Here is a 13,170-nt window from a genome sequence, read left to right on the forward strand (position 1 = left end):
TGCATTAAATAAGTAATCCACTCAAGTGTAGTCTGTGCTTCTACAAGCACACCACTTGGGACTCAATGGTTCATGCAGTACATTTTAGGAAGTCATCCTTGACAGACTGCTTGGAAATCCTAGTAAAAAAAAAAAAAAAAAAAAAATCTGATTTGGCAAACAGGCTCTGTGTTAGTAAAACACTTCGAATCACTCAGACTGGCCTTATCCTGCCTGCTACTTTATCTATTTTCCACTGGCTTTCCACAATGATAAATCAGCAGTACACCTCACCTTAAGAGTGTCAACTTGTAAGTACCAGACTTTAAGAGCTGCAAACACAGCTGAGACTCTGTTGTATCTCCCAATATTCACAGACTGCTCCTCTTCCCTCCTCCCACACCCACCACAACCATCTCTTCCTAGGTAAGCTCCAACATCTCTACAGTCTAGCAACTTGTTCTCAATTTTTTTCGGTCACTACCCAGCCAAAAATTGCAAAAAACTTTGATTTCTTTTTAGGAGCACAATCGGCCAGTATAGAAAAGAACTCTCCAGCCTCATTCAAAATGGACAATATGGCTTTTTTTTAAAGGTAAGCTAAGCCAGAAATCCTCTTGACAGAAAATATACACTAACTTGTGACACACACATACCTTCCACCATGTTAGGTGACTTTAGTTTAGCTGTGTTTCCAAAAAGGAAAGTAAAGATTCAAGCCATCAGACTTGAGAACCAAAACTACGTGGGTTTTGGCTAAATGTGCAAGATATGTGAGGAAATGAAGCCTTTTTTTACCCTCTTACTTCAGCTTCAAATCAGACTTTAATTTTCTTCCAATATTTCTGCAAAGAGATACCCCTTCTTCCATTTTCTATACCAGCAAACAGAGGTGCTGAAACCAGTAGGTACAGGAGCCAAATCGACTCCCCTTCAAAAATCACTTGAATTTTTTTAGTGCTGTGAAAACACAGATACTGCAAGGCTACATCCAGTTTAAGAATTCAGGGGAAAAAACATTCTCTATGACTTTATTTTCCTGCTCTTCAGAAAAATCCCATGGGATGATATAATTCATCTCTTGTGCCGTGTTAGACCAGAATCAGACCACACCTTTCACACTTAGATGTGGTAATTCTGATCAACCTATTTAGGTAAGAAAGTACCTAAGATTCACTAGTAAATACCATTGAAAATTGGAAGGAAAAGGATATCCAGTGCAGACGAAAGGAGGAAAAAAAAACCCTACCCCAAGTTCCAGTATGCACATAAGCAGCAATTCAAGTACTGAGAGAATTTTTATTTTCAGTAGCCTATGCATAGCATTATCACTGGATTCATTAACTAAAGGCATTGCCTAGGTCAATTCCGATCTCAAGTTCGGCTCACATTAAACCTTCTCCCTTAAGGGGGCAATCATAAATTCTCTCCCCTCTTCTCAGCTGCGTATTTTTATAAAATATTCAACAATTCAATGACTTCAGTATCTCCTCCTCTTTCAAGTTTGGATTAAATTGGCAAAACTGTGACAGTGAAGGGAGAGAAACATGTATTTTGGTTTCCTAGGAAACCTGACTCAAACAGAACTCCAGAACTCATTTCTTGATAAGATATATTTATTCAAAACATTACCCAACTTGAAGTTCATCTAAAAAAAAAAAAAAAAAAAAAATCAAAGAAAACCAAATCACACCAACAAAACCACAGAAAAAAAAACATACAGCAAATTGTTTTCCCCAAAGGCAAGCCACTGAACTGATACTATGCTGTGCTCTGGTTCCCATCTCCCCTCACTGCAAGCCAATACAGTAAGTACTGCTGCAATACCAGCTCATCTCTCTTCTCTCCTTTAAAAAAAAAAAAAAAAAAACAAAAAAAAAACCCCAAAAAAACCAAAAGGATTTTTAAACAAGCTCATCTCAATTCCAAAATCCAAAGTAGTCTAGATGTTGCCAAACCTATGTTTCACAAGTCCCACTAGCAAGAACCCACTATATCATGCAGAAGTTACTGAGCAAGCATGCATGCCTCTGAACTATACAAACAACAAAATATTTTAACTTCCACAGAACGTCTATACAGAAGATTAACAGAACATAAAGCCCAGAAGAAGCCTCTAGCAATACAACTTGATGTGAGCTGGAAAATTAGAGACCTTTAAGTCTTTTCTGTGCTACATGATCTTTTTCTATGTAGTTTTCACCTCGATTATTTTCCTTATGTACTTGTTTTGTATCAACTGAACCCACATTCCGCTCTGCTAACTACCATAAAACAAAAGAAACAGGACTAGATTACAGAAGGCAAAATCAAAGTACATAAGGCTCCAAAAATAAATATCTAAGAGATACTTATTGAAGGCAATCTGTACAGAAAAGTAAAGTTCTGCTCTTCACTTAAGACATTTTCCAGAATTCAGGAAGAACTGAGACATGGTTTTTGTTACCTTAAAAAAATTCAGATGCACAACCTTTACAATACTAACTGGAATTACCACAACTGATATATTAATGAAATTATGATGTATTAAACAAGAATTTATTAATTTCACAGTGGTTGGAAAGTATCTTAGGGGTTTTTTATTTATTTTTATTTTTTAAATCAACTGTAAATTACTCTTAGTGTTTTTAAAAAAGCTTCTCTGTCTTGGAAGGCTTAGAGGAATAACCTGTAAATTTAAGGGTCACAAAGCACCACACATGCAGAAGGGAGAAAGTAAAAATTAGCATATGCTTTTATGCAAAAGCCTCAAAATGCAAGAGCCTCAAAAGTCCTGAGGCAAAAGTAGTCTTGTCATTTGCTTTTTTTGTGCTTGGAAGGAACAAAATCAAAAAGCTTTAAAGCATAATTTGACATAATTTAAGAAAAAAAAATTCTTTATCTTTCAGAATCATTACTAAAACCTAAGAATTGAATGCATATAGCATTTATCAGTTATCTACAGTTTTCTTTAACAAACTCTGATGTTACAGTTCCAAAAGAGCATCCAGAGGTGAGATGACAACTGAAAGCAAGAGTGCAAGAGCAAGTTTCTAGAGCAAAAGACTTAAAAAAAGGTTCTACGTAGTTCTGAAGGACAGAGTGTTGGTGTTTTTCCAGAGTGCTATAGGCAAGTTTCTCTGGCCATCAGGTTTTCCTGAAAACCAGCCTGCATGGTTATGTGACACAAGCGAGGACTGGTAATCTGTACTATTTAATGTACCAACAGTAGATTCATAACAGCACTGACTACCATTCAGCTAGACTTTTCCTACTGTTTTGATCACATTCAGATATCAAATTCATTTCTGTGCAACAAACTTATTTTTGCCCATAAAACTGAAATAAATTAAGCCAGACAGAGAAGGCATAGCATGTTCTACAAACTGCGAATTACATCTTTGAAGACTGAAGTTTCATTTCCCACAAGAACCGGGGAAGAGTTAGCCCAGTTTCTCTGTGGGGTAGAAGAAAAAAAGAGAAAAAAATACTAATATTAGGGGGCTGCAATCTCTTGTAGGAAAGATTAGTCTAAACAAGGGAGAAGCTTTAAAAATTAAGCCAAGGCCAAAATTGTTTTCTGGACAGCTAGTGAGGACAGTGAAACTCTGTTTACTACTTTAACGTATCTCAAATACAAAAGACGCACAGACTGTAGCACAGGCACCTTCAAATAAAAGTTACCAGTCATAGGTTGTCAGACAGTCCCTATTAACTGATCCTGATGATCTCAAGAGGTACTAAGAGAATAGTTAATGCTGTAGAAAGCTGGTTAGTATGGTTAAAAGGAACTTCTATTGTAAATGATTACTAACAGTGATTTATCTTCTGAAGGCTGGTTCTGGAGGAATGCATTCAGGTATGCTTAGAGTAAGAACTCCTGCTTTGAATACTTGGAAAGAGTTAAGAGAATTTACTTCCTCCAATGCATCCGTCTAATGCTATTAAGCTAATTACTAAAAAACAAGACTCAAATTAAAGATTTTTCACCCCTTTCACCAGAGGATTCTTAATTCTACAGCAAAATAAAGAAGCTTGACAGATGCAACTAAAACTAGAAGAGGCAAAATGAAATACAAAGCCTTTGCTGCAGAACAAAAAAGCCTTTGTCTAATCACACGATTGACAGGATAAAGATGGAGGAAGCCCATGAACCTTCCTGGTGAACCAGATGAGCAGAAAAAAAAAAAACATTTATTAGAAAAATATCAAAACATCATTTTGACACACAGAAAGAAAAGCTAATATGTAGTCAGTTTAGATGTGTTCTTTTCATGCAGTGTATCTAACACAAACATTAAATTTGGCTGCTATGTTTTCAAATACGTTTACTCAGCAAGAAAAGATTACCTAAATTATTTAGCCAATGCAAAAAAAGACTCAAAGTCTTTTATAAAAAGCAATTCTATGGGACAGACAATATTTCAAAAATATCTGGACTTCAATTACAGCATTTTACCAGTATAGCCAGAATACTACAGCATTTATGAAGGGAACCTGAGATGAAGAATAAATTCTCTATCTAACTCTAACAACTGTAAGCTGTTTTGCCCTCACTTGAGGCATTTTGGTTAGAAAAAAGCTGTATAATTTTTGCTCTAAAAACTGCTTTATCTTAATAATATATGTTAGTAGTAAAAAACATGCAAGTCACTAGAAGGTTTTAGAATTAGCTTTCATGAGCAAGCCACACAGCAGTCTCAGCATCTCGTTGAGCAGCAAAATACAGACGTAAGTAATGCTGATGTTACAAAGCCTGGGATCCTAAAAAAAAAAAAAACCACACCAAACCAAAAAAAACCCCAAAAAAACCCCAAAACCGACTTTCCTGCCACCCACAAACAGGGTCAACAGTTATTCTTCAATGCCTAACCTAATCCCTCAACACATCCCAGTGCATCTTTTGTTTCGCGCATCGTTAGACTTTGCTCCTATAAGCAAGAACTGTCTTCGCTGCATACCTTGCACAGCACAGAGCACGCTGTCAGTATTTAAATACAGAAAAATAAGAACACATTGGCATTTTCTTATCAAAAGTTGCAGGATACAAACCTCCAGGAAGATATGATTCACTTGCTGTGTCATCCCCATCATCTCCATCTTCATCATCACGACTCAACAAATTATTTACAGCAAGGTTTACATCAAGATTTGTTCGCTGGAGTTCCCGAATAATAATACTTCTGGACTTTCCTTGTAAAACAACTTGTGCCTGTAACAGCAGAGTATAATTGGTTACTGGTCATTCTCAGCTCACCGACCACCATTCATAAGAAAAGAATGCTTAATTCTAAAAGAAGTCTAATAAAAACCAAAAGTCAATCACAGTACATGCAGACAAAGGCTCACATACATTTGTCACAGTATTTTGTGCTAGATAGTCAACCTTCTCTCAGTTCAAGTTAGTCCACTGAATTCCAACTTTGGTGCTGAATTTCCTAATGTAATCTTAGAATCTACTTCTTGAAATGCTTAATGCTGTAGTTAAAGGATAAGCAAAATCTGGTTTTGAGAATGTTCTGTATGTTTCTGTAAAAAGCGTTTAAACTTACTATGTCAATCAGCAGACTTTTGCAACCAACTTGTTCTAAAACTATACCTCAATCCCTGTCTTTTTGACAGTGGTTTCTCTTTCCACTGCCCTTCAGTATGTAACCACCTTACTCTCTCTTTTTCTCATCATTCTGTTTCTAAAGGCTTATCTTCAGCAGTTTCTGCAACACTTAGATTAGCAAAGTGCAAATGCAGAAAAAACCTTCCAAATGTGAAACAGATGCAATGAATTTACAAAAACCAGAAGCATTCTGGTCTATTCCACTAACCCTCAGACTCAGAGCATTTTGTTTTTCCAGACAGACTACCCTCTACTGAATGCCAGAGATGACAGAGTTCTAGGAGATCACAAACTATGGGAACAAGGTCAGAAACCAGTACTGAATGTTTTCATAACACAGTAAAAATGAGGCACAAAAAAAAAAAAAAAAAAAAGAGGACATTTTAACAGCACACAAAGGTAAGCTTTTTGTCGTAATATTCTATGACAGACCTTTACAGATTTTCGAGACATGGCAGAATTTGTTACATAGACCAGCTGTGAAGATCTTTCCCACTAGTCTGCTTTAGAGTTACCCCCAAAATGTTTTAGGTACCTTCTGTTTTAAAGGTAGACAAAGTATGCTTTTTTTTTTAAAAAAAAAAAAGCAAAAGATCACAGCAAGGGAAGCAAAGTTACAATTTCACCAACAAACCATACATTAGATTACAGAATGGAACTGTCTGGACCAAGGGATATTAGTCTGCTTTTCTATTTCAGGTAAGGTATCAAGGATGTCAGTAAACACTCAAAAAAACTTGGAGGTGAACAATTAAGTCAAAAAATCCCCACCACTCCACAGTTGAAAGAGACCGCTGGAGGTCATCAACCAAACCACTTCCTGAAAGCAGAGCTAACATCAGGGTAACCAACACCTCCAGTATCTTGCCTCTGTGAAGGGAGAAGCTCCCAGCTTTTACAGGTGTTTGAGTTCAAAGAGAGAAAGAAACTAGAAGCCAGTCTGTCACTGGTGGGACTGTAGATACCTTGCCTGCTAGCTCCTATTTTGTGCCAGTCATGCTATAGGCCATTCAAAGCATGCAAGCACATTATCTTTGGCCTAGCAACTAACACCTGTATTTGAAATATAGACCAGCAACTTGTTTTGAACTAAGAATTAAAATGCATTAACTAGTCACATATTTTGAACGTATTATTTTCTTCAAACGTGGTGAAAAACATTATTTTAACAAACTCCACTTATTCACACAATGCAAAGTCCATCAGCTTATTCAGGCTTTAGTGCATTAAGATGCAAAAGCAGAGCAACTTATACCCAACATTCATCAGTTACATTTATAAAAAATTAAGCAGAGGTGCCCATGAAGAAAAATAAGTATTTTAAAGAGACTAAACATGTTTACTGTCTTTCATTTAGATCTAAAATGGATCACTCCTTTTATCAAAAAAGAAAAAAAAAAGTCAACTTGCCCCCCTTCCTTATACTCCTTCAAGAAACTTAACTTTATTAGCTACATGCTTGATACAATTCTCAAATATTTGATTTTCTCACTACATCTTCCATCTGCAAATGAACAATGCATGACAATCCTCATCTAGATTAAACACATACCTTGTCTTAGTGGAATTTTGGGAAACGAAAATTCAGAATCCAAAAGAAGTCTATCACTCACACAACACATTTAAGAATAAAAGCAATTCAGCTAGAGAAAGTCAATCTCTTCCTTGGAGAAAATGCAGTATTATTACAACACATCCCTGTTCACATGCTACAAGAAGGTCCCCAGGTTTTTGGCAACAAGTAGTTTCTAGCTCAAGTACCTGTGAAATGAGTTCCTCTGGAATGACTGATGCTGGAATCACTGGTTGTGGTTGACTCCCCAGCAGTCCAGATCCTCTATCACGTCCTGTACGTATAACTCTGGTCTGCCTTCGAGAATCTCGAGCTCCAGCAGACGATCTACCAGAAGATCCTCCTCCACTTCCACCAACGCCTGAACTCCAGCGACTTCTAGAAGAGTTAGATTATAATATTTATTTTTTTAATATATATAGCAGCATACTTTGGGGACTACTTCAAGAAGTAAGTCTTTAGTTCTATTATTAATACCTTATAGACAGTCTCTGAAAAATACTGCAGATTGACTTCATAGACAAACACTATGAAAGTATCTCTCAAAACTAGTAAGAACAAGAGCACCAGGCAATTGATAGAAGTTCTGAATTACACAGAAAAAATATAAAACAGGACTCCAACTGGAAGTTACACTTTTTCCTACTCATACAGTTGTGTAGATGTATACCTACATAAATACATGCATGTACCAATTCCCAGAGTCTCTAAAAGTAACAGTAGCAGCAGCATAACATCTAACACTTGGCTGTTAACTTCCTACTATAAAAGCACATATGCAGCAGCTTCATGGTCAGCGGACTATGTCTGACAGAAGGTCACTATACTCAGATTGGTCTTCTAAAATTTCTGAGACTTGATTTACATTAAGAAATTGCTTAGGATTACACTGGAAAAATCAAGTAATCTACTGCAAAACAAATCTTACACTAGATAGTTCTCTAATCCTCATGGATGGTTTTCAAGAGATGCTCTACTCTAAACCTATTCCTACTGGAGGAATCAACATCAACTGTATACGTTGCAAAAACATGCCTAAACTGACTGAACATTTTTTTCATTTCTATGAGTCAGTATCAAAACAAGGGAGTAAAAAAGGCAGTGATTTGTAGAAATAGACAACTCACCATCATTACGACTTTCCACTATCTTAACACCACAGAACTGTGTCAACTGAATCTGTTCTGGATGTAAGACTAGATACTCTGTCGTCATGAAAGGCTAAAAGAGTCTAATTTGTTCTTCAAGGTTAACTAAGCTTTGTTGTACAAATCTACCTTAAAGGATATCGGATATGGTATTATTGCTATTTAATAATCGGTATCAGCAGCACTTTCCTGCTCTCAACCACCCCAATCAATCTCCTTTCAAGAAAAAGAAAAACATTTAAAATAAGAAAAAAAAAAAAAAAAGGCATGTACTCTGAAACAGCATCTAATAAATGCATGTTAAAAGTTTACCACATGTAGCTATAAAAGCTAATTAAGTAAGAATAATTGTCTTACATTTTACGGCTTAAGTTGATTACTAACATCCTTCTCTTTTTTTGTTGTTCTTTTTTTTTTTTCCTCCTGACAAGGCCATGCAATCACAGAATAACTAAACTATCTGCCTAAGACGAGGCCCTGTCATAGAGATGTCTGTTTTCAGGATTCTAGCCAGCAACCACACAGACAATGACAAGATAAAAAGCGATTCAACGATCACTTTAGAAAAAGTCTTGTCTCATGAGTTAGAAAAAGAGCTCTTAAAAAAAAAAAAAAAGAAGAAGAGATACTATTGAAAATGGAAGAAAATCCCAAACCCAACCCAAAACCAAACCAAAGAAGAATGTGTCATTTTAAATAAAGCAAGCTAGTTAATCTGTTCCTAAAGGTGGCAAGGGGGCTGAGGGGAAGTCAAATTCTTCCTACACAACAATTCTCAATTCAACTCTCAGCTGGGAAGATGTGGGTTTAAGGAAAAGGTTACGTATTAGATTTTAATACTTATTACAGATGCATTTTCTACTTTAAGTTATAAACTATCAATGACAGACTTAAGACATCTAACGGTTAAAACCATGTATATTCATGTAATAATTCAAATATTCCAAGTGTGTCCTAACTTGGTCCTGTTATAGAGAAAAAAAAAGGATGCAGCTATTCCTATGAAAGCTGTCTAAACCTAGAATAAATATTAATATAGAATGGAAATCTTTCTGCTCATTTCTGCTCACCTACTAGTTTTCCACATCTCTCCACTGCCCACTAGCATGCTAGCAATTTTCTAAAACCAGTGATCTAATCTAAGGACTCCACAGTTTGAATGGTTTTAGACTCCATTTATTAAGTTAAGTATTCCCTTCATTTAATAGAGCAGTTATAGGGTCTAATGCCACTTTTCTAGTTCGGTGACTTTTCAACTACCTAGTTCTGAAACATGCAAGGGAAGAAATTAGGAACTCTTCAGGGTTGGTCTCCTAAGCACATAGCTTCAAACAATTTTAACTGGTTATGCTCAGGTAAAAATAACAAGGAAAAAAGTCTTACACTTTCCACAGTAAGTTTTTAAACACGACAATACCAGTTTGCCTCTAAAGTTTAACACATGGATTTTAGGTTCACATGCATAAACGTTTCACAAAAGTTTGGGGGGCATGTAAAGGGGTGGATTATCTTTCATGCAACTAAGCCCCACATGAAATTAGCTTATTTGGTAACATAAACAACATACTCATTCTGTGGAAAAGCTGTAGTTCCTCCCTCTTAACAAATCATTCACCTGCAGAAGCCACAGTTTGTAAATGCAATTCTCCTTACTACAGTTAGTAACCTTAGTAAGCAGCACTGTTCAATATGTCTTACAAAAGCATGTAACGAAGAGTTCACTGTGTTTATGTAATGAAGATTAATTTACATCGCTATATAAAGGGACACCATCAATTTTAAAGCTAATGATAAAAAAATTGAACCTGTATAGTACATTTGGTATATAGTACAATTTTAAAGGTTCTGAGTGACAACCTCTTCCAGATGTTCCCTTCCTATTACTATGTATAAGACCCCAACTAACAAAACACTGCTCCTTACTTGGGGCAGGGGAGAGGAAGGCACAATAAAACTGGGCACACAAAGGTCTGCAAACACAGATAATTAAGATTCTTCCTGCATAAATGCACTCATTTTACCTTATGCTGCTAGCCTATCAGCATTTAAATTGATAGTGTCCCTCCAAAAAACTGCTTTTCAAAATCAAGGAACTAAAAAAAAATGTTCAAAAAAAGACAACACAGCCAAAACCAAGTTATTCTTCACACATATAGGAAGAACTCTCTGCATCCTAGGTACTGAAGGGTCACTTACATATCTGTTATTTTAACCAAATCAATAATTATTTTTTTTATTATACCCTACCTACACAACTGCTGTAATTATACGTTCCCTTATACATACTGCATACAATTTATATATGTGTATACACATATACTCAAATATGGAACAAACAGATTGCAGCCTCAATCCTATCAAAACTTACCCAAGGGTGTTGCCTGCCAGTCTGCCCAGAGTTTCAGAACCAGACAGAAACCATGGGGAGTCACTAGTCCTGCCTGGCCTGGATGTCCTTCCTGCCCCTGAGCCACTGCTCAACTTTGAACTGAAAGTAAAAGATGGTAAATCAGTCACAAAACAATCCCAAATGGGTTAAGAACAAAACCTGGAATCCCAGGTCTAAATTCTCAGGGACTTAGTCTGGTAACATACCAGCTTAAGCAACACCCTTGGGGAATATTCCAAACTAATCTAACTGTATATTAAGAGGTACGCTGGAAAAAGAAAGTGGAAAGCATGCCTAACAGATCTTATGTACATTGGCAATCCATAATAGCACAGTTGCAAATACATATTAAGCTAATTAGTGATTTGAGTTAGCCACTGTGCTAAGTATTCAGTTAGCGTATATGTATAAATTGTAATCACCACGTGTTCTATCCATAAACCTTAGCCTGCGTATGCTACTTCAACATTAAGAAGTGGTTTACATTCAAATATGAACCATTAAATAGTCCTATTAAGGGAGACTTACCTGGACTGAAGACAACAGGTCTAGAAAGTGAGCCTCTCCAGGTGGGACCACTTTCAGAGTGGATTCTACATGAAGCTAAACAGTTTAACACAGTTTCTTTCACAAGGATTATTTTTGGAGGGGTTTGTTTCTTGAAGTTAAAGAGATCCTGTCTCATTTCTTTCAGAATCACATCTACTATTTATTCCTACACCAGTTTGACAAGCTAAGCTGTTTGGCTGCATCACCATAACCATTATGTATCTACTCATAATACCCATACCAAAGGCAATCTAGTTTAAAAACAAACAAACAAAAACAAAACCAAAAAAGAAGCCAAGCTGCTTATCCAGTTCAAAAGAATGATTTAATATGAAGAAAAGCGTTTCTTACCCATCATTATTATCAGGTTTACCCAATTCCAATCTGTCTGGTTGAACTGAAAAACCAATCCTGCAGACTCTACCATCCTATATTTAAAACAAGAAAACCAAGTGTCCAAAATTGAAATGTAAGACAAGCTACAGAAAAAAATACAAACAAAAACAAGTCTTCAGTTATTGAAGAATGTTGATCAATTTGATGTTAGAAGAAATAATTTTAACTGTGTGGTTTCAAGTTTATTATCTATCTGAGCAGATTTAAATAATTTACCTCAAGAAGAAATGCAGCATGATTTGGTCCCACCACACACTGTTTAATAGTGGCCTGTTCCAATACATTCAAAGGGGGGTGGCTGAAAACAAAAAGTGAGCATGTATAACATTTTTGAAGTCTGAAAAAATAAAAAACAAGTAGCATATAGAAGGAACAACATGCAGTGACAGCTGACAGTTACCAATATAAAACCATTCAAGAATGACTAAACATGTGCATTAGTTGAAGCAGCTATGATGTATTTTTGGTCATTAAGCACAGAAAATGCAGAACAAAACCTTAAAAGGTGATAAGTTTTCATTTAATTTGATCAGCAATAAACATCAGGGGTTATACTTCAAATTAAGGAGTCATTTCATAAGGAGGGTATTTAATAATATCATTTATGGTAACTGGAAACCTAACATTTTCTTCCCAATACAAGAACTGTGTTATCTGAAGCATTTCTGAATTTCAGTATTAGTAGTATTGAGGCTTTCTAAGAATATATCTACAGTACAATCATTTACTTCTTGTTGCTGTTAGAAAAATTGTACTTTCCTAAATGATCTACAGCAGGATGTGATATGCCTTACCTGTTTAAATTATATTTGTTCAGCTTCTCTGAAACTTCCCTTAACCTGAAACAAAAAGAAATTAAGCTGTTGTTTGAAAGACATACCCCACAGCACACAACAACCACTTGCATTGGGTTTGTGTGGCAAGGCTTTGGTAGTGGGGGGTTACAGGGGTGGCTTCTGTGAGAAGCTGCCAGAAGCTTCCCCCATGTCCGACAGAGCCAATGCCAGCCGGCTCCAAGATGGACCCGCCACTGGCCAAGGTCGAGCCCATCAGCTACAGTGGTAGTGCCTCTGGGATAACACATTTAAGAAGAGAAAAAAAAAAAAGTTGCTGTGGCACAGAAACTGCAGCTGGAGAGAGGAGTGAGAACATGTGAGAGAAACAACCCTGCAGACCCCCAGGTCAGTGAGGAAGGAGGGGTAGGAGATGCTCCAGGCACCGGAGCAGAGATTCCCCTGCAGCCCCTGGTGAAGACCATGGTGAGGCAGGCTGTCCCCCTGCAGCCCAGGGAGGTCCACGGCAGAGCAGATATCCACCTGCAGCATATTTACGACATTACAGGAACAACTTACCACACTTAATGAAGCTCAATGTAAATACTACTTGGTGCTGGCAGTCTGTATAAGAACTGGATGGTGTTCAGCTTCAAATCAGGTTTTTGTTTTGGAGGTTTTTTGCTTTAGAGTTTTACCCTTCCACCTACTATCTTGGCACAAACCCCATGTTTTCTTGCATTTCTATGTGTTTTGCAAGTCACTATCAA

At 36.7% G+C, this 13,170-nt stretch overlaps 1 protein-coding gene across 14 annotated transcripts in view; it reads right to left on the bottom strand.

Moving 5' to 3' along the window:
• The window catches only part of UBR5 (ubiquitin protein ligase E3 component n-recognin 5), a 95,505-nt gene that overhangs the window by 63,227 nt on the left and 19,108 nt on the right, over window positions 1-13,170 (bottom strand). For 13 of the 14 annotated variants that reach the window (XM_052788690.1, XM_052788680.1, XM_052788685.1 and 10 more), the window contains exons 2-7: window positions 12,422-12,466; window positions 11,844-11,925; window positions 11,583-11,659; window positions 10,662-10,781; window positions 7,334-7,523; window positions 5,011-5,170 (exon numbers count right to left, since the gene is read on the bottom strand). In XM_052788690.1, coding sequence (XP_052644650.1) covers window positions 5,011-5,170; window positions 7,334-7,523; window positions 10,662-10,781; window positions 11,583-11,659; window positions 11,844-11,925; window positions 12,422-12,466 — 674 coding nt within the window. The remainder of the gene's footprint in view (window positions 1-5,010; window positions 5,171-7,333; window positions 7,524-10,661; window positions 10,782-11,582; window positions 11,660-11,843; window positions 11,926-12,421; window positions 12,467-13,170) is intronic. The other variant, XM_052788693.1, reaches the window with a different exon arrangement.

This window comes from Harpia harpyja, chromosome 5 (genome assembly GCF_026419915.1).
Source record: "Harpia harpyja isolate bHarHar1 chromosome 5, bHarHar1 primary haplotype, whole genome shotgun sequence".
In the NCBI taxonomy this organism is placed as follows: domain Eukaryota; kingdom Metazoa; phylum Chordata; class Aves; order Accipitriformes; family Accipitridae; genus Harpia; species Harpia harpyja.